We start from the raw sequence: 22,220 nt of genomic DNA on the forward strand, positions 1-22,220 counted from the left end.
TGCCAATGTGGCACGGTCAGTGTCTGAAGAGATTCCCAGGTCTATATGGTTAAGGAATACCTTCGCTTTATTTTGCATATGCCGTTATCAATTATTGTTTTCTTCCTTTATTAGAATCTTCATTCTTCATCATAATCTTTCATAACATAATTGCCTTAAATCGCTTAAACATAATGGTGAAAATGTGAAAATTTTTCATTTCTCATCTTTGATGATACCGTCTACGTCATGAATCCAGGAAGTCAACAGCCATGCGTCTGAATATGCATTGTTGAAAGCCTGTGCCGACAAACTTGTACAAAATGACGTACATACAACAGAACAAGGAGAGACGTGCTGTCCCAGAGGACATTTGTTTCTAAGGTAGCTATTGAGACTGAAGCGCGGCGCGTTATTGGCGAGGATACATTCTACGCAAAACTTGTAAATCAGCTCAGGGATGTTGGGACGTCAACTGCCGCGGTTCGCTGTTGCTCGGCGGACGTACATGAATTAATAATTAGATGACGCATTATGGAATCAATGGGCACGCAAAATGAACAAATTACCGCGATTGTTGCCCGTATTGAGCAACTCCAAATTTCCGCCAACATCCGTAAGTCCATAGGCGTGACACCTGAATGTTATACCTCGCGTCTTCCCCTCCTTCTCATCACGAGCCGGCCAACTTTATTCTAGCTTTAATGGTCTTATCGTCTAAGCGGCAGACTTCTCAGCACAGGTACGGGCTAAAGGTACCCTGTCATGACGCTAACATCGCGGCGCACTTTGGCAATGAGACCTATTTTATAATACACAGGAGACATCCGCCGGGGAATCTCAGCGTTGTTACTAGTGCTTATTTCCAACGCCCACGGACGAAGCTCGTGCCTTACTGTACAAAAGACACGAGACCTTTTCCCCGGATCAATCGATAGCTGGGAGCCAACCGAGGCAACACTACGTCTTTGGCTGGTGAAAGGTCTCGACACCCCGGTCCCGCCAAACACCACGGTAGGCCTGTATCCTTCCGTCCGAGCAACATGTTTCATCCCGCTAGGCGCAAATTGCGCCCTGTAAGCCGAGTGCGATCTTTTAATGCTCGTCACTTTGCCTACTGGCTGTTGCGTGAATAAGACCGGGCAGGCTTATTGCTCCATATAATAGATAGACAGAAAGAGATTATGCGCTATTAAAATAGAAAATTTCCCCGCAAGGTAATGTCCCCCTGCCTTCTCAGCTATTCATTGACAGCGTGAGCAAGAACAGCTGTAATGCCATTTGCGCCCTTCCTATTGCGATGATTCCATTACACAAAGGAGTGACAATGTCTGTGACTCAGTGTGTCGCGGCGCGTGTGCACGGCGGCCGTCGACGTCCTGTTGTCTGCCCCGAGGCACCCTAATATGCTTTGGGCACATATGGTGGTCACTTTGTGTTTCCCTTGTCATTTTTCAGCTCTCCCCATGTACGGAGTCAGAGGCGCCGTCCCCACGCTGCTCGTACTGACTTGGGTGTCCTATGCGTACTGCTACTATGTACCCTCCCGGTCGGCGCTGCAATTCATTCTGGAGAGGGCGCAAGAAGAAGAGGAGGAGGACACGACGGCCTACCTGTCGTCGCTGCTTCTACCAATACCCACAACGCAACCTTCCGTCCTCCTAGACTTGCCTTTTGAACCAGAGACGGATCTATCAGAATTTTTAAAGAGACCAGATGAGATTCTATCCAGCGGAGATGCGGACCCAGAAGCGGTTTCCGAAAGGACGCCCGGCAGACGAAGGCCATATCGACCCCCCAAACAGAGTAAGGCCCCTTCTTTTAGCCTGACCCAATTTTCATATTTTCCTAGCTGGTTGTAACAGTAAGGTGTGATATAGATATTGCAATCAAGTCAGAATGTCTGACTGACTTGCGATTCGTAGAATGAAATTGCGTGCCGTCAATTCCTATTTAGGATCTAAACATGTCTGGTTGCTCCGCCTTGAACAATTTTGAAGGCTACTCTCTGCCATGATAGCGACCAAACTTATGATGAAATAGATCGGGCTCAGAACGAGAACTGTCATCACAGTACTGTTGTGATGACGCAGATTCGTCTTATTTACTTTAGGTGCAGATAATGTAATGCCGCACGTTACAATTCGGAAATGTCGATTAGGTTTCATTGGGATCATCGCTATACGTAAGCGACTCCCCTATTGGGCAAATTCAGAAGTAGATTATGAGATGTTGAGGTTTCCAATGGGCCGTTCTGTCATCCTTGTTCCGGTTTTGACGTGATGTTTTCTTCTCATGAATAAGATATAAAGGGGATGAAATAACACGATTAAGTATTTGCCGGTGACTGGGAGAAAAAGTACACGTAGATAGCATCGTGAGTAATTCTGTATCATCTGCTGAAGTCAACACTGCCATCGCACATTAGCTATGTGCAGCCGACAGTTTTGTTGTAACTGTAACAAGGTGCTGAAATATACGTATATCGTACGATCTGCCGCCATGAATAGATAGTGTGTTTTGTATTTCTCACGAGTCTTCTTTTTCTGTGTCCGCAGAGGGTCGCAACAGAGGCAAGGGGAGGGCAAGATCAAGATACAGGGGTAGGAATAAGAACCGGAATCGGAACCGGAACCGGAATCGGAACAGAAACAAGAACAAGAACAAGAACGGGAACAAACAGAAAGGCCGGCTTTCTCCCTCTGCGCATGACCGTAAAAGCAGATTCGTCTTGGCCTTGGCATCGCTTGCACAACGAGGTAGGATACACATCTCTTCTTTTATCATTGAGTCATTAAAGGTCGGTTCCAGTTCATGTCTTTTTCGTCGTAATAAGAATCTGACATGCGCAGAGGCCACGCCAAAGTCCTATATCTAAATGAGTACGCACAAACAGACGTCATTGCTATCGGATGATCTCGCTCAGCAAGGTGGAAGATTTGCGTTGGCTTGGGAGTTTATTAAAACAACACGGTCTGTGGGAAGGCGTCTACAACAATATTCGGAGGAAATTAATGTCTAATAGGGATATCCTTCCAGCCCACAGAAGATGCTCTAATCTTTTCAATTGTATCACTGACCTAAATGCACACGATTATTAATCAGTTTATCGATCTATAAGTCACTATTCCAAACAAAAATGATTTTTCACAAGGTCTCGTAGAGAATATCATCAGTATCTGAAACCATACATAATGCATTTGAAAGATATCTATTGGCAATAACTTTCCTTTTAATCTTGCATAATCATAGATTGTGCACATCTTGCAACTGCGCTGTCATATTTCTGCCTTTTAGCAAACATTTTATAAACGTTGTGGCCGTTGCCCACTTTCCGTACCAGTGCTAGTGGTTGACTCTCACCTTATTGACGAGGAGGCACCTATCTGTATAATTAACGATCATTGACGACTGCAGTTGACCACAACGCATTGGTGGTTGTCAATCACCTTGTTGTGAATGTCGTGCCTCCATCGTAAAACTTTGGCGGAAATTGGCTACCCAATGTCTTTGGGTCAGTTTCAGAATAGCAGAGACAAGATACAACCAATCTGGGAGTGTAGTTAATCTCTATTAGTCCCATGAGGAATGTTGGTTATGGCGTAAACTAACGTCAAGTACGCTAATCGTGGGTGAGAGGTAGTGGTGTGGGCGAGAATGTCATGACCCACGGGATTTGAAATGTTTAAATGTGTCCTCATGTGCCTTAGACCCCACACTAGCTACGTTATATAGTTTCTTGGAAAACGCGCCCATGTGGTGGGCGTAGATCTGCTGATTGAAGTACGGATGTTGAGATTGAGTTAGGCTGTTCACACTTACATTTTAAAAGGACTGTCCTCGGTGCTGAATGTCTGGATGTTATCACGATAAGATACATTGACTACAGGATGAGATTAACAGTGACTCCGTATGGCGTACGATATTATAAGCACGGGTAAATACGTAAGAGAAAGTACCGTTGATTGAAATCACCTTCCTAAGTCTCGCTAGATTTGAAAGTATTTCTTCCAATGGTAAAATCATCTCTAGATCGTTCGTCCATATTGAAAATGTTAATATGACATAAAAGTTGTGGTTTGAGGTATTCTGTACACAGATTGCTATGAAGACAGATGACTGTAACCAGGTATATGTTGTAAATGTAGCGTTTCGCAACACGTTTAAAGCAGCACGTCTGGGGGCTACATATATCCCAAGTCTTTTCTAAGGATGCAACTGAAAATGATTGTTTATTCCTGATATGTAATATGCAGAGATTGACGAATGAAGAAAAATCTTCGATAAGCAGATAGGTCATAAAATATGAGTAGAGTGAATAGAAGGAAATATGATAATGACAAGCAATGCAAAATGAAGAAAACAATCCGATATTCCATCGACGTGAACCTGTTGCTGAGTTCAACAGGCTTGTACGTAACCTATGATTTACACAAGATAACTTCCTGCAAGGGACAATAAAGACCATTAAAATCACTATGTGCTATATATACGAACAAACAAGCCAAAGTAAAATAAATACTGTCGAGACGAAATCTTTCATAACGATAGCACACGAACACATGTTCACACTGCTGGCATTGTTGCACAAGTCCCACTGTTCAATCGTACGTTTTAACGAACTGCTGCAGAAAATGAAAAGGCAGATTCTAAGGAGAGGTGCAAGCAGATTCTGCTCCTTACGGATGATGTTTATCCCTATCGTATATCTTTAAGTGCTGACTTAAACATCCGTACAAAGTTCGCAAACTCCTCCGAAATCGGAGGACGTTGTTTCGACTGCTGTATGAAGTAAAGATGCAAACACACCAGAAATAGATATGTTTTAACTTTGCTTACTTATCCTGGAGATCATCAGGAAAAGGGCTATTTACAGAAATATCTATTTCACTTGGACACGTTCTTTTCATTTCAAGACGTTGTGGTGGGAAAATGGAGCGATTTTATATCCCTAGACAATTCTATCTTGGCATAAGGCTACATTGACTTTATTACATGGATGGCATCCGCGCGCGCATCAATTTGCATCCGTTCCAAAAAAAATGTTTGCGACCATACTGTTAATCTTGCAAAGAAACTTCAAAATGAGCAAATATATGCCATATATTGCAACAAAAATATCGGAAAACGGATAATGATGTCATATAATGCGTCTTTTCCTGTGGTGACTCTTTGCCATGTGTATCAGCAAGACCAAGGCTAAGCTGAAAAAAGTATTTCGAGCTTAGTCTAAGTCAAAGAAAACAAAGTAGCTTGCATCATATTCTGTGTGTTCAGTCATTTGTTCAACCTTCCTTTTTGTTTTGCCCAACTTTTTTTCTTGCACACTCGCGCCAATTTCATGGTACCCAGAGGATGTAATCCATATAATCAAGTCAGTATGGCCTAAATAACAAATCCAACTTGCACGAACTTCAAACAGACGTGTCTAAATTTATCTTTAGTATATACATTGCCTCGAGCCTAAACGCCAACCATGGGCTTAACGCTTATTGTTGATTTAAGCTTCATCTTTTGTCGCTGTGTTCGTGTGTGGAATTGATTAATAATTCTGACTCTCAGTTCCCGACTATTTGTTTTAACAGTAAGTAAAGAAACATTCAGAAATAGTTTCATCTTGTTGTTGAATGTATGTATATTGAGTTCTTTGCCTCAGAAACCGAAGTTTTGCATCTTCCAACGTTTAAGGACCCCCTTCGCTATTGTCTGTTATGCCCAAGGAAAGGTAGCCGAGAGATTTGAGAAAGGTCGTCAGATACATGTATACAGAACTTTGGGTTGTGCAGCAAAGAATCCAATATATTTAAACTTGCAAAGGAAATTGATCCAATATCTAACACAAGTTACCGCAACTGAAAATATGGCAGACTCAAACACAAAATTGAAGTGTTTGCGCAAAGACCATAGATCTAAATAGGGAAAGACAAATGTTGTTAATGACCATCGGCATTGTGTCCTATTCGAAGTAGAATAAATGTCTAATGTCATTAAAGATAGTTGCTGCCTCACATCGTCGGTATCGAAAAAGGGGCAACATGTCCCTAGTCATGACAGAGTTGGAAAATATTTTTTTACCTTTGTTTAATCAATTTTTAAAAGACTGATGATGGCTGCATTAGTCACAGAGGGCGATCTGGGGGTACCGGGTAAGGCAATGAAGTTTTACAGTTTGCAAGGTGGCCTTGTCGTTAGGGTCGTTGACTAAGAATCTTAAGGTTCTGGGTTCGAATCCCAAGCCTAAACTACAATGTGGTTCCCTTGGAAAAGGCTTTAGTTCCTCACTCGACTCAGGTTTGGCTAGGGACGTCTTTTTGTATGGGACGTAAATCTGGAGACCCCGCGTTTGAAGAGAGCCACGCATTGTGGACGTAAAGGCTGGACGCAAGTAACTGGAGTCTAGAGCAACAACTGAATGAAACTGTCTATCTTCTTTTTTTAAATCTGGCTCTACTTTCCTGGAAGGCCTATCCATCTGGCAACTCTTATGCTTACAAACTCCATTCAAACACCTCCGTCACGTAACCACTACAAGTGGTCCACAAAAGGAACAGTAGTAATCGCACGGCAAGGTAAAGGAAGAAAATATCCCTTCCAAGAAATGGAAATAGGATCTTTATTCCAATGTATCTAAAGTCCGAAATCACCTACGTAACGTTACCATGGCAACCCCAAGCACACATATAAGGCCACTGCATTCGCAAAGTGAGGCATATGGAGGAAATTTCCCTTCAAAGAAGGCAAACTTCTTTACTGGACCTTGATGATACAAATGCCTAGACTAATGCGTCACTGCTACAAATCCTATTCAGCTCAGTTACAGTTTTACAAGAGAGAATGTTTGTTCCTTATATACTGACAGATGACACTTTCACAAAGCAAAGTATAGTGCACTTAATCTTTTTAACACTACTGATGTTAACGGCTATATTCTAGATCTAGACATCAAATGACTTGAGGAAAGGACGGAAATCTGTGGTGTTTCAGCAATAGACAAGAAGTGTGTGCCCTTTTATGCACGCGTCCTTCCTTTCACGTTCGGTTCAACCGCAAAGCCTGTAAAACTTAACAGTGGAAACCTTCAAACATGAATCAATTATCTTCCCCGTCAAATCACCGGGGGATTTGTAGCTTTTGTATCGTTTAAGTGTCTCTGCTAATTTTCTCCCCAGGGGTCGTATGACAAGAGGGTGATTTAAACTACAGTCGATAAACACAGCTCAGCATTATAGACACGTTTGCGAAGGAGAATCAGCAGGAGATCACAAAATGTCAGAAGGCGACGTTAAGCGAGAAAAATAACTTTAACTTAGATCTTAGCATGAGGTATGGGCATACACGTGTTATCTTTGCAAATGGAGAAGCTTAATGTCTTACATTTTTAGTTTCTTGGAAATCTGTCCCACTCGAATTGTTTCTCTATGTTAAACCTCTAGAGATCGCTATCATCTCCTGCATAGCTATCAGCACGGCTTGGTGTAACGCGCCAGAGATCTCTGTCGGCTCATTTGTAAACACAAGAGTCTGAGGTCCAACCTTATGTTGATAAAGATGGAAGGAAGGTGGAAGGAACGTTTGAGAATGATGACCTTCAATCCACCCAAGAGACAATTTCAGACATTACATGCACGCATATATGTATGTTGTCGATATGTTCTTGATGTGCTCTGGCCTGCGGTAGAAAAGCTCAACTACATGGCAACCATACATGCTGTTGAAGAAAAGATTGACTTGTTGTAGCCATTCTAGTTAGAGTATTTCCATACCATCCATGATTTCATTCCGGGTTTCTAGCACAGTTGAACACATTAATAAAAACGATGGTTTACATCTTGATGTTAGGGAATGTACCGCACCATTGCTGCCTCTGCCTCGCCGTGAGAGAGACATTTCGCAAATGAACGCGTTCGCGGGGTAAATGAAACCACAGCAATATCGACATACATTGTATTCCCATTTCGGTGATGCTGTGGTAGATTTTGTTCGTGTCTACGGGTAAAGGGGAAGGGACTATGTAAACCCGGGTGGCACCCATAACCTTGGGAATTTACCACCCGTACATCTAGCGGTTCACCCTTTCAGCTTCTAAATCCCAAAGGCAACTCAGTTGTTCGCAGTTTCCCCCCATCATGACACATGGATTCTGATATGCAAACGAGCTAAACAAGGTTAAGGAGATAATGGGTTCTGACGTATTCAGCTTCATTCCTATTCCTCGGTTATTGATAGAGTTTACTCCTCGGTGCCACTGTATGCTGCAAAGGCCAAGTGGAAATTTCAGGCGGGGGAATATTATCAATCTGAGGTTGATACGTTAGTCTCTCCGGGTTTCCTCAACCCCTTTGGCTGTTGCTTCTGATGTAACGTTGTCAGCTTCTTTTGTCATTGTCTCAATCTAAAATCAGATTTGATTCCTACCTTTAACTGAATTATGTCATATGGAGAGCTGTGTAATGGCTTCAGCATGAATCTGATCTACCGACGCCAGATTTGGGTTTCGAGACCAAACGAAGAACAGTAGCCTGTAGAAACCATATTTCGTCTTCGTCTCCGGGCAACTCTGAAACGTTGAGTTGATGCAGGCAACTCTGAAACCGACGGCAAGGCTTTTCGTCTGCTGCGTTGAAGAAACTTATGTGAATACATTGTGCTGTACATCCATCCATCCGATAGGGACACGTACGTGTTACGCCTAATCCTAGAGAAGACGAAAACGTCTTGTAGCACTCTTCTGATATCTGATTCTCTGACTCCACCCGATGTCTTTGACGCTTCCTTGCCATTCATCTCTACCCCTTTCTTCTTCTTTTTTAAATAAAGTGATTCGTTTACAGGCCAACACATTCGAAAGGCGTGTTAACAACTTTCCTTGACCATGGCCCAAACAATTTGCAGGCCCCTTCAGTTGCAGCACCTTTCACGGTTTTATACCGTAACATTACATTCATAACTGCAATCTGAATCCGTCTCCGTTGTCTCCATTGGCTTATCTAGTAGCTCACATCCGATCTCGTGATGTTTACTGCCTCCAACCATTTCTGCACTGCCAGCGAGATTGTTGATGCGGTTCGGGGAACACAAAAGGCGGAAACACAGCGCACTACTCCCCCGCACTCTGTTATGTTCATTGAGGGATATGATTCGACACACGAGAGAGACAGCGAAGAAATGGAGAGCATTGTGTAGCTGACGAACGATCTGCAAGAATGTAAATTCTGTCGAGTTGTAGATCAGTTCTGACGAAGTTAGGTGACTCTGCAATTGCAGTCTTTGCCACAATGCATGGTATTGAAGAAATGATTGTCACTCTTAAAAAAAGGGTCTATACTGAAAAATCGTCGAGTGTTGAAACTAATGGACTGATTGAAAGGTACATGCACTCTTCAGCATCTTACTTAATGATGTTCTTCAATCTGATTCTAGTCCACTAAAGCCTGTGCTGAAGTGGGAAAACGAAGGAAAGCTATTTCCTTGCCATTGGGTCAAGTGCCATACTTCTTTTGGCTAACAACTTTATTCATTTTTGTCAGAAAAAATAACAATATCAAGATGAACCGAAGCTGAAATCCAATAATCCGATATTTCCACCCACGAGCATTCATCTATACCACAAGCCGCTTGAGAAAGCTTCGCTTTGAAATGCCAATTGGAAACTCTTGATGTTGCTTTCAATTCTAAACTGAAGCCAACATAGTTCAATACCCAAGCGCTAAAACGTGTTTGAAGACAGTTGGAGGAAGTCGTGCTTTCGTGATCCTGAATGTCATCAACGGCATCCACGCATTTCTTACAAGGCATCCAAGCTACATAAAATTCCTGTCTTCTTTGAACATGCCATTGTTTGATTAAACGGCTTAAGCCCCAATTAAAATCCCAATGTAACTGCATGCCGTACATACCCAGGCCAGCAATATCTTCCTGTACAAAGGATGAGGCCCTACAGGATACGATATCATGGCGTGGAGTACTGTCACGTGACAGGCAGCAAGGTCTGAGCACGTCTGATGCCGACCAGATCCACCAGGTATGTCTCATTAACCCGGAGGTTACTGTGGGACCACTCTGCCAATCCCAGGCGCGCCAAGCAGATGTGCAGGGAAGCAGAACCGCTTCCTTAATGTCCCAAAAGACAACAGCTTCCTTTTTTCCAAGAAATTAGTGCGTTTGTAAAAAGCTGTTATTTCGGCCAGAGTGTGCGAAGAAAATTGATATTGGTAAGCCTTTTTCGGTGATAAAGGTGAAGATGCGACGAGGCTATTGACAGGATGTTTTTATCAATAACTAGACTTCAACGAACACATTATCTTCGCCAAATAATCAAGGCTTATCATGGAGAGTGATTAATATTTACATGCTTATCACCCCCTGCAAATTTGATCATGCACCATACCATTTGGAAGTTATGATGGGGCGAATGAGTCCAGTCTAGATAGGTTTAAAAATCATTTGGTGGTACAGGACTAGTATATGTGTAGAGTGTGCTGATATATGTTATAACTGGTCATGAAAAAATATGAGTATATTGTCATTATTTGAGCCACAAAGGTTCGATATTGCAGTGTTGTAAGTTGAAAGTGATGATGAAATGGAACAGTCAACATATATGAATAGAATAAATCTTTATTCCATATCATACACATTTTGAAAGACATAGTACATACGACTTTTCCATACCTAGCAGTGGTGCAGTTTTGGTGCAGTGTACTCCCCAAGCAGAGAAGTGGGTCTGGCTAGTTTTTGACGTGTTTTTAGGTGTTTTTGCCAGGGTCTCTATTTTGTCCCCTTTTAGTTATGTCGCTAACCGTGTTGAACAAAAATGCCTAAACTGAACTAACCTGAGTGTCATCCTCTGCTTGGTGAAGGTAGAGCCTGGAACTGAAACAGGATGACACTCAGGCTAAAACTGAACACGTTAAAAACCCGCTGGACCCACACCTCTGCTTGGAGAATAGTGGGTGCCCCACAAGTTTATTGTGACCTGACACTGTCCCATGTCCCATGATGAAATACAGTGGGTTAACAAACTTTCCTGACTAATTATGCAAATTAGCTCCTGATTTGAATAATTAGTCATTGATTATGCAAAGCGCCATCTGAGCTCTCTACATACCAAACATTACGACGATCTGTCGACCCCTTCTTGAGTTATTCATGTCCGAATGTCAAAACAAAAACACCCACTGCAGTTCTAAACAAGTCGCTAGGGGGCCCACATTTACAGAACGCACTTTCTGTGGCATGAACTATCTACCGCACAAAAATCATGACCATAGCACTTTCAGAAAATATGCCTCTAAATTTTGAAGCTCCGCTGCAGTACCTTAGCTACCCGCTAGAAGGCCCATTATCGAACTTGACCTTCATTTCTGTAAACCCTACCCATCCACTAAATATCATACAGATCCTTCTACAGCTTCTCGAGTTATGTTGTCCACATACATATACACATCCACACAAAGCCCGCTGCAGTACCGACGGAAAATGCCAGGGGAACCATTTTTGAACTTGACCTCCGTTCCCACAACATCTACACACCTGCAAAAATCATGAAGATCCATCAACGTTTCCGTCACTTTTTTTTGCCTACATACAAACACAAAAAATGCAAAGTCCGCTGCAGTACTGTTGAAAAACGCAAGGTGAACCATTTTCAAACTTGACCTTCCTTTGCACAACCACTACACACCTACCAAAAATCATAAAGATTCATTGAAGCTTTCTTGAGTTATGCTCCTGACATACATACAGACCCACCCAACAGATTTTTCAACCGAAAACATAATCTTCTCCGGGTACAAGTACTCGGCGAAGATAATTATTGCACTATTGACAGGATTAGATATGTAAGGAACCAATAAGAGCTTACCGTGCCGACATTGATAATCTTGTGAATAGCATCTCATGACCCTGTCAACCGTAACCCTTATATAAGCTTAATAAGCTTAACCCTGAGGAAGATCCTGCAAAACTGTGTTGAAATCAGACTTATTGACATTCCTGAGCCAGACTTATCATCTTTATGTATTGCTGAAAAAGATATTCGAGCCCACGATCTTAAGATTAACACGCTATCCTTTACGCCATTACAGCAGCTCAGGTAATAGAACAATACCGATTCAAAGTGATGCCTGTGTTCCAATCTACGTCACTGTAACGTCACGGGAGAAACATTTATAGGATACGTTGATGAAGGTTTGACATCCAGGTAATAAGATACGCCAACTCAAAAACAGTTACTCAAGCAACTAGATAAAGTTCCTGTACTAATACACCAGGAGCTAATTGACTTATTAGTATGCAACCTTGTCTTGACTTAGTTTTCTATTGAACCATCCTAAACTGTCTTCACAACATCTCAATTCAGACTTTTGATATAAAACCTGACTCTCCAGTTCTTTCCATTAGCTCTGACGAAAGATAGCAAATTCCGTTTGAAACGTGTTGACTGTTTCAAAATGTCATTCAGTTGCCTGAGTAGCTGTTTTTTGCCGGGCGTATCAATAGGATAACTAAAAAAACTGAAATGTAGATAATTTACGTCCAATATAGATGATTACGTTCATTTAAAGCTTTAAGTTCCAAGATTAAGGACATACCATTACAGGTCCTTGCTTGCTATGATATAGATATGACCTGCACAGTCAAATGCAATGTCACAATAGCTTCAATTTTTCGGACTACAAATCAAGTGCACATGATGCTGCGGTGCCACTGCAACTTTAGACGATATATGTCACGTCGGTGCTAGCAGTAAACAACGTTAATTTTCCACTACTCAATGGGGCATATGGTACTTTGAGTGTATCTTATATTTCTTCGGCACATATGATGACAACCTTATCTTATAATGGATAAAAACACCATCAACATAAAATATGTAACCTTTCCCCAAGAGTAGACCAGCGTTAAGAGAAATAGACAGATCTGAATGAAGTTTTGCATCTACGTAGTTGGTGAGGGTGCATCTTTATTACTGATTTTCTGCCTTACTTGCCCAAGCGTCTCAATTTACATGTAGATTACCGAGCCTTGGCATTCAAGATACTTACAAAAAGTGTAAAATGACATCCACCTAACGAATATTGACAATTTACCTTTCTGCGTCACTACCCAATCGTGATATTGTCATTTCATTAATTGATTAACCAATTAAGTCACAAAAAGAGAGTAAGTTTGGATCATGAGTTTGTGGGATATTGGGCACTGGAGTTAATCGCCAACGACAGCGATCATTACCATAAAACTAAGTACGCTTGTTATCATAGAGACGTTGCTGTCACGGTCACATGAACAACTCAACCTTGGATGCTTTCGCTATGATGTGCCTGGTTCGGTCCAGATGGCTTCCAAAGTCGAGCGCGAGAACACCTTCTGAAAATACGTTAAGTAACACCGCTACATACGATTTCGGCAATGCCAACTGAGGACATAGTGCTATGAGTACGTGCAGCCAGTGATGGTACCCAGAGGGAGAGAAGCCATTATCTCCTCAGATGTATAGCTCCATCGCGATTGCACTGCTGGTCCGCAGTTTGCCGAGCACCCGAGAAAACTTATTTGTCAGGGCGGTTCAAATTGTTCTGTGTGAAGTGGCGCGTTTCAGCATTGATACCCGTTTATAGCCTCTCGCATCATTTCCCCTGGATTTGCGTCAAAGCAAACGTCATTTGATTGTTGTTTCGGGTGGATCTACTTGGAGGTAAAGCCTCTTCCATCATCCAAACCTATATTAGCAGCCATCTAGTAACGGTGATAACTTTGTCTCGTCAAGTCCAGGCATATGGCGGAACGCATTGGAAACGATCTGTATCCTGGAATCAAAGTGACATGTTCGAGTATGTAATACAGTAAACCTCGATGGGTCTAAATTCATATCTCTTTGAAGTTGAGCCAGATCCCGTCACATGTTGTCGAAAATGTACCCAATTGCTGAATAATTGATGCCGTTCCATGAAATTGCTTTATTGCATTAAGATGGATATTCAACTGCCTTGCCCTACTTATAACGAGATCTCAGTAATTGTAGTGCAGGTCAATAACTATTAGGATCGGTCTATCCAACACAGTCGATCCCGTTCTAATTGGTGTTTCTTTTTCTTCCCTGAAACCGTTTTAGTCCTTAGCTCTGGGGGTATCTTATCACTGATTTGTAGTGTAATCCTAATTGCATGTGTTGTGAATGAAGTGATGACATATACTCACATTGTCATCTCTAGCTTCATATCATATCATGGCTGATGATACACCAACATGCCTAATGATGCATAAAAATACTTTTCGCTGGTTTGACCGCGCTATAAATCTTCATAATTCTGCCTTTTTTGTACCTGCGGCTGTTCAATATATCTGTTCAGCTTGTTATTTTGATATGGCGTGATATGAATCAGATGTAGACCTCCTTTCCGCCTGTTCTCACCAGAGATTCTTTATTAAGTTCATATCCACTTGAAGTGTACTATCGAGAATACAACATAGGGCAAACATCTGTCTTTGTTCTCGTTTGCCACACGCCACTGAGCGTTACGTCTTGCCTGGTTTCAGAAGGCAACGTCGAGTAATGACCTGGTTTTTGTCGGGTTTTGTGCGTGTGCGTGTAAATCATTGTCATATCAATTATGTATATCGCATCCCATAGTTCGCCTTGGGGTTTGTGTTCTCAGAACAATCCATCTTGAGTTCGGTACCAAAACTCGTATTCCAAAAGGGCATATGCATCTTGGCTGCCGGAACATTTCAATACGGCAATCTTTGTCGTTAAGAAGATGATAACTAGCAAATCCATCTGTATCACAGCTATTGGCAAAATCAATTATGCATCTACAGGCCTTCGGACAAAGAACCAAGTCTTCGTCATTGTACATGAGCAAGATTCGTTTTGACTGCTAACGATTCTCTCTCCAGTGCGCTGTAGCTGTGTCTTTTGGGCCATCTTATAATCCTGCATTCACATGTTCCTGGTACTTATATGTCAGCACATGACTGCTGAACTTTAGCTGGTATCATCAGTTGCATCGAATAATCGACTTTTCTTACTTCTTTTCCAGTTAAAACAGGACGCAGTGAGGCCTGCCATAGACACTTTCATCGCATTTTCAATGATACGAGGGAATGCAAAATACCAGCCCGTAAGTACCCGGATGTTTCTTTGACATATTTCTATCGAAACCCCGGATGTTCGATGTGATCCGGATGTCAGTGAAACTGGTATGAGCACATCACCCACAGTGGACTTTGCTATCTGCCATCACTTGCAGTGGATGTGTGGGCGTATCTGACTTACAGAATGTATCAAAAGTTGTAAATGCATCTTTACACCGCGCCGCTGCCTTAAACAAATAGGACACAAGTGAGCAATTCCACTCGCATGTTTTTCTAGATCGACTTAATTTGGTTAGACTGGTCACGTGCCTCATATCTTATATTCTCTTGAATGCTGCAAAGTTCTAGAGACTTTTTTAATGAATTCAAAGCCTCGTTTCTTTATTGCTGACATAGTTTTCACCCCTATCCATCACTCTCCCATTATTGATATTATAGTCTCATTTCATAATTCTGCCTGTGCTGGAGTGCAGTCGGAGAGCATGTATTACTCACCCCTCCCTCGTCCCCCCGCCCACGCAGGGCAGGCCCCTCGAGTGGAGGTTGTCTCGGGTGCAGATGAAATATGATGGCTCAAACAAGTCTCCCTTAATGCCCCCTCATTCCCCCTACAAGCCCCAATGAAGTCGCAACAATCTAGGTGCAAATGAAATTCGTATGCTGGATGCAGTTCTAAGAAGGGCATGGTCAATCACAAACTCACGTGCTCACTGTACTTTTTATTTCATTTTTTCCCAATCAGATGCCCTATCCAGTAGATCTGCACATCGTGTACGAAGGCTCACAAACTATCCTGGCCTTTTGGTGATTTTTAGACGATAAGATAGGTAGACAAGCGCGAGTTAGGTAGACAAGTCAAAGCAGGGAGCTGCAAGAACAGTTTTATTCGCCATAAAACCAGCGTTGACTTCAGGGTCAGATATTCCCGCAAGGAAAGAGGATGGCTAAACCCATATCAGCACTAAGAAGTTTATGGTTTATGGATGACGTGATGACATTGCTAGTGGGTGTATGTACAAACTAGTTACTAACAAATCCATGGTAGGGAGGTCCAAACTTTTCGTGCAATTGTAGTTGGATGGATGTCCATGGATAAATCAGGTTGAAACAAGTAGAAAGTAGACAAAAGGAGAAACAACAAACAATGTGATAAGAACCTGGAAGTCGTCTTTGTTTTTAGAGTTGTATATACTGCATAGAAAGGCACATGCCCAGACGCGATACATTTAGGAAGTTGCAAGGTATGTATATTGATCCCGACAACTGTCGCCATTACGATGTTCGCTTAAAGGCCTAACGAAAGTAACTACTTATTTGCATGTAACTGTCCTGCAATATTCTTTTGAAAATATATACTATTAGGCTCTTAATTTTATTTCTGATTGGAGCTAATCACACATTCATACTCTAGAGGGAAGCGATAATGAGGTATCAAAATATCGTCATTGATAGTGTCGGGGCACGTGCGGGGGAAAACAACATAGAGGCATGAATTACGATGAGAGCTATTTGGCCAAATGGTTGTTTAGTAGTTCTGTTTGATGATACAGGAAACACACAAAGTATTCATTCCTTGAGCATTCCTCGTTCGGGCGGTTTGGATTACATACTAAGTGTCTTCATACACTGACATTACCCTTTGTCAAAAGTCAGTCGTTTCGTCCTCTTTGCTTTAGGTGTTCCTTCGAGGAACAATCCGATCATTCTGGAAATGTCGTAAATGTCACGCTGGAAAAAAATAAGTTTCCCGAGGGTGTGGCATTGTTAACCCTGCTCCTATCACGGTCACGATTCACAGGTTTCCTCCAGCGCCTGGGAATATGTATGATTGGATAAGACACGATCTGGAAGCTGATTCGGAAGGTACCTACGGAAATTAAGAAAATTGAGATTGTATGTTCGACACTTGTTCGCGAGGGATATGGATTGATACGCACCGGCGTTTATCTTTTCCACACTTCTTGAACATGCAAACTGTTTGCAGTGATGTTTTATTAATATCGATGTAACATGATGGGATCTTTCCCACCGTTGCCCTTTAGCGGAAAACTTGCTCGCCTCTCGCCTCTGAAACAAAAGGGCTGGCAGGCCAGTTCCAGCCTATTGCGTCCCGCTGACCTGTGCCCTGACCTCCCCGTGATGACGCACACGCGTGCCTTTGGCTCAGGCCTGACGTCATCTTGCCGCGGCTCGCACATCCCCCGCCGCCAATTTGGAGGCAAAGTGAAATCACGCCGTCGGCGGACCTATTACTCCGCATCTCTTGCCATTTATAACATGTATTGCCGCCATCTGAAGTGAAGAATTATCCATGAACAAGGTATAGCATTATTACTCGGCAAACATTAAACTTTATTGGGCATTTCCATCACTGGTCGTTCGAGCCGAGTGTCAGGGAAGGTCTTGGCTATAATCTGCTGCTACGCTAGAGGCTTAATGAATAAATATTTGAATACGCCATAATCAGTCCATAACTTTTTGTACATGTATGAGTTTGGGTTTGTGCAAATATTTCATATTTCCGGTGGCCTGTGCTCTTTTCTTTGCTGGTATTTATTTGCTTTTTAGGAAAAAGGCGTGATTGCATTTCATTAGTGGTAACCGGTATGGTGTTGGGATTCAGGAAGTGTCTATTGATCACAAATATGATCCGTAAGGCATACAGTATTTGAAATCCAAAGCAAGCATTATTTCGGTTAGTCTTTTTTTTTCTGGAATGCTGAGTGTTTGGTTTTTAATCAGGTCGCCGCCACTTGGGTAACGAAATCGATTGAAGAAACATTAAGTGAGATTGCGAGAACTCCTGACGTAGCAGGTCTGTGATTGAGCCATCTGTAACATGTCACGTACATCCGATGTGTGCTCTTCCCATTGACAAGGAACAGGCGGCGTACATTTGGCGCATATTTCTACTGCCTCGTCGGGTTTCTGCATCAATGGACCGACGTCACATTCTACATTTCTGTCGACGTAATGCGTTTTCTTTTTACATATTAGCCTTATTTCGCCAAGAGTTTTGCTGACATTATGTAAACGTATGCTTGCTTGCTGGCTTCTGTCTGTGATTCGATATAACAATAAGTTGCTAGTCATGAATTTCATCCTCATGCTTATGAGTATGATATTCTACGAAGGACTAAATCGCCATTTCTTAATGTAATCAGCTAAGATGTATGCCTTTCTTGGTTCCCAGAAAGCTCAGCGGTATTTGGTCAGAAATGTCTTTAACACATTCGGACTTTCCCAGACCGCGACAGTGTGCCTGATTTGCATATTGATCGCCATTTGTGTGACGCTGAGTTGAGTTGACGGCTGTGTAAACTCACGATTTCATTCACAAAGATCGTCTCCCGTACATGAATGAAGACGGGTACCGCCATATCATCGATTTAATAACCTAGAATTAGGACATCATCGATTTGCAGTAGATTACGTTGATGAAACACCCCTGGGCGAGGCACGCGATCCGAGCGGATCATTTGTTATTTTTAGCCTGATGCAATTGACGTCATGTTTGATTCCCAGTGCCCCGGACCGGTATGAATTGGTGAATTGGGTGCTAGGGGGCTGTCAAAGTTAATAAGAAGCGGATATCCTCCAGTATGGTACGGTCGTAACGTTAGAAATATGTTTTGTTGTTTTATGAGCGAAGCGTTTGATAAATCATTGAGCGAGGGCAATGTGCATATGTAGTATCATCTTAAGCCGTGATGAAGAGGTGTTCCTGATATTGGTATGGAATATCCACAGATTTATTAGAATTCATTGTATTTGGAACAAAACAAAGAAAGTAAATCAAGCATGTCGCTGATATCATTCCATGCACCATTACACCAGCTAATCATTCATAAACCAATAATATGCAACATTGCAATATGTCTCCTCTTAGGTTTCCTTCATGCAACTGTCATTTATTCGCATTCATTCTCATTTCACACATTTTGTATTATCTGATCTGATCTAAGTTATGTTAAACACAGCTTCTGTACAATTCTTAAATCATCATTGATGTTGCCAATGGCCCATATTCTTAATCTCTTGCTAGCGCCAACCAAATGCACAGAGACCTGAAATATAGAATTAAGATGGGGAATAAAGAGATACTTAACCTTGGCGATCATTCAAAGTGCTCAAGGAACGAATCTGTTAAGTGCGTGATGCTATATTTACAGTTTCTTTGTTATCCTTTGACTACGTTGTTAACTGGATTGCAACAATATCTTATCTTATCTCTGTAGTGGGGTCTATATTTGCCTCAGACGAGTCGATAGTACTCTAAAACAGAATGTGCGTCACCACAAGTCGTTATCACATGTCCTTTGGCACGTAACTCTCACGACAACGCCATTGCCCAACAAGACTTCTCTGATCCCAAACACACTTGATTGATGAGCCCGATCTCATGGGTGAACCCCGTATTAAACAGATCACCCCTTTATTGCAAACTGCACTTATTTTCAAAGCGTGCGACCAACCAGGATCTTGATTTTGGCTTTTAGCTATATTAAGACTCTTGCCGTAATAAAGTCCTGACTAGTCCGAACGCTATCGGCGGCGTACAACAGACGAGGTCTATTGTTACCGACTTAATTGCATTACAAAGTAAAGGACTTTGTTCCACTATCTTCCTCGATCAATTTCAGAAGACCTATTCCTTTCCTCATCAGTGGCAAACGCACGTTTGAAATGGTAACATCGGGCAATAGCGTGACCGACTTCGACCACGAGTCGCTTCCAATCCTAATACCCTGCGACGGTTAGTCTGGCATGAAGTAGAGGCCATATCTCAAGTGCACTTTATTAGAGTACGTCTCCCTCACGCTTAGATCGGTATCTTCCCACTGTTAGGAGGAATTCGCACCAGCTATTGCAAGGTCCTGCCCTTTGCACCTGATGTTATCTCGTACAACAAGGTTAGAGCATGGAGCTGGTATCGGCCTTTATCGTCATCTCGCGCTGTCCGGTCATTGGAAAGCTGTTAGTAATAGTTAGCAATGAAAGGACAGACCAGAGAAATCTATACGTCTCCTCAAAAATGACACCTGGCAAAATTGCGTCTGCTCATATTCTGCAACAATACATATGCACGTCATGTTACAGAGCTAGGCCAAGAGCAGGGATCTGTTAACATCGAATTCGACTATATCACTCCATGTTACAAAATTGTTTGATTATCTATCAGCTAAAGATGAAAGAAAGAAACGCAAAGAAATCATCAAAGTTGGTGATTACGTGACCCTTCGTAAATTGCACAAAATAAGTTTTTGTATTTCCGTAACTTTGAAACATTCCCCGACTTTAAAAACTTAGAATTCCGAAACATTACTAGGTAGAACACATCTTCGGGGTAACGGGCCACTTTGCGATTAAGGAAATGTTGAAATATTCACCATTACAGGTTGATTGAAATGCTGGTGTTGAAGATCGAAGAGTTCGGGTCAATATGTTGAAGGAATTAGCGGGGTAAGAACACCTGCTCTCTAATGGCCAGAGATAGCCATCGGTAAGAACAGGTCATCAAATTCACCGGTGATGTTGTTGAGGCTTAGGTTTAACAACTACATGTCTGTTATCAGTTTGGAATATCTAACCTCGGAAAAAGGCCGCAGGGCAGGATCATGACACGCATATCAAGATCGGCAGTGTGCAGATGTCCATAGCTCTATCAAGAAGCTTCGGGCCCGGCAGCGTATGGTTAGGACGGAAAGTTTGTATTCGCTATCTTCAGTCAAGATTTAGAATGAACTTTGAAAAAGTCGTTTCATGTATATTACATTTGAGGTGAACGTCTGACACCGCTGAGTGTTTGTAGTCAGTTCTGCACCAATGCGGTGGAATACAGTGCCAATAATGCGTCGGTGCAGTCACGTCTGGCCCAGTCAGGAGATGTTACTCACGATACCACCATCAAGTACGTCACGCATACGTCATCGCGCGTGCTTCATGCTTGATTTTCGCTGAGATGGAGAAGATGATCGTGCTTTGCGAGCCAGTATCGCCAACATATCGTGCTACCAATCGGGATGATCCTACATAATTACACCTTTTACAAGCGTACAACAAGGTGTTAGCGTTATCTCTTCTCCATACAAATGAGACGGAAGAATTATGTAGCTGTACTTCAGTTGTTAACTTTTTCACACAATGCGTTTTATGCACTTCACCCACATATACTAGAAAGCAAAGTTGTCCTAGACAGGAATCATGATCAAACCAATGACGCATTGTCCGATATACAACCTTGAAATAACCACAGAATACCATTTATTTTTCAATCTACAAACGCTACTTGAGCGTGTTTTCGTTGATTGACCAACTACCCAACTCCTACCTTCGCAAAATGATCTCGTCTCATTACAATGCAAATAATTAAACAGAGAGATAGCAAACTGTAGTAGTGAAACCAGGGAACTGTTTTTCAACGGTCCATCTTTGTCTTAGATTCCAGCCCCTCTTCCAAAATTTCCAACAAAACGACCAACTAACTTCAGTTCCAAGGAGCCACTAGGGGAACTAAATCTATGTACATAATATACTCTCTGCTCTCAGAGCTATCTATTACTCAAAACTGTAACATGCCCAGAACATAAGGTATCAAAGTCGGAAGTGCCATTGCAGTACCACAGAAAGCAGCTAGGGGGACCCCCAATATAATCTTTTATTCTGTTAGCCAACTATTACAAGCATACTAAATATGATAAAGATACATCCACGACTCCTCAAGTTATACTGTTCACGACACACACACACACAAACAAACAAACAAAACAAACAAACAGACACATGCACCAATAAATAATAACCTTCTTGGCGGCTAAGGAAATTATGATTGGAAATTGTGTGTCCAAAGAAAAATGACTCTCCTAAGGTCACAGCAACTTGCATTTGAAACAAAAGCACCATAAGGTAGTTAAGCTATAGGAGTACATGCTTGTTTATTTTTGCTGAAGAAGATCAGGGTAGGACAAGCCAACGTCAAAGTTTTGACGAGCCTATGAGCATTGATAACACAAAACAAATCACTCTTGGTAAGCTCAATGATGACAGCATGATGAGAATGTATGGCTTTTGTTTTCGGACGACTACGTGGCTTGAGGGGGAGCTGTAACGGAGTTTCCGTGGGCGGATAATAGAATCATCGGGTT

General features: G+C 42.1%; 1 protein-coding gene across 1 annotated transcript in view; it reads left to right on the plus strand.

The window, feature by feature from the left end:
* Window positions 1-211: 211 nt before the first annotated feature.
* Window positions 212-22,220, plus strand: part of LOC136428160 (uncharacterized) — a 28,283-nt gene continuing 6,274 nt past the window's right edge. Inside the window, exons 1-4 of the mRNA XM_066417490.1 lie at window positions 212-993; window positions 1,438-1,785; window positions 2,538-2,738; window positions 15,021-15,101. Coding sequence (XP_066273587.1) covers window positions 1,446-1,785; window positions 2,538-2,738; window positions 15,021-15,101 — 622 coding nt within the window. The 5' untranslated portion in view covers window positions 212-993; window positions 1,438-1,445. The remainder of the gene's footprint in view (window positions 994-1,437; window positions 1,786-2,537; window positions 2,739-15,020; window positions 15,102-22,220) is intronic.

The sequence above is a fragment of the Branchiostoma lanceolatum genome, chromosome 2, assembly GCF_035083965.1.
Source record: "Branchiostoma lanceolatum isolate klBraLanc5 chromosome 2, klBraLanc5.hap2, whole genome shotgun sequence".
In the NCBI taxonomy this organism is placed as follows: Eukaryota; Metazoa; Chordata; class Leptocardii; order Amphioxiformes; family Branchiostomatidae; genus Branchiostoma; species Branchiostoma lanceolatum.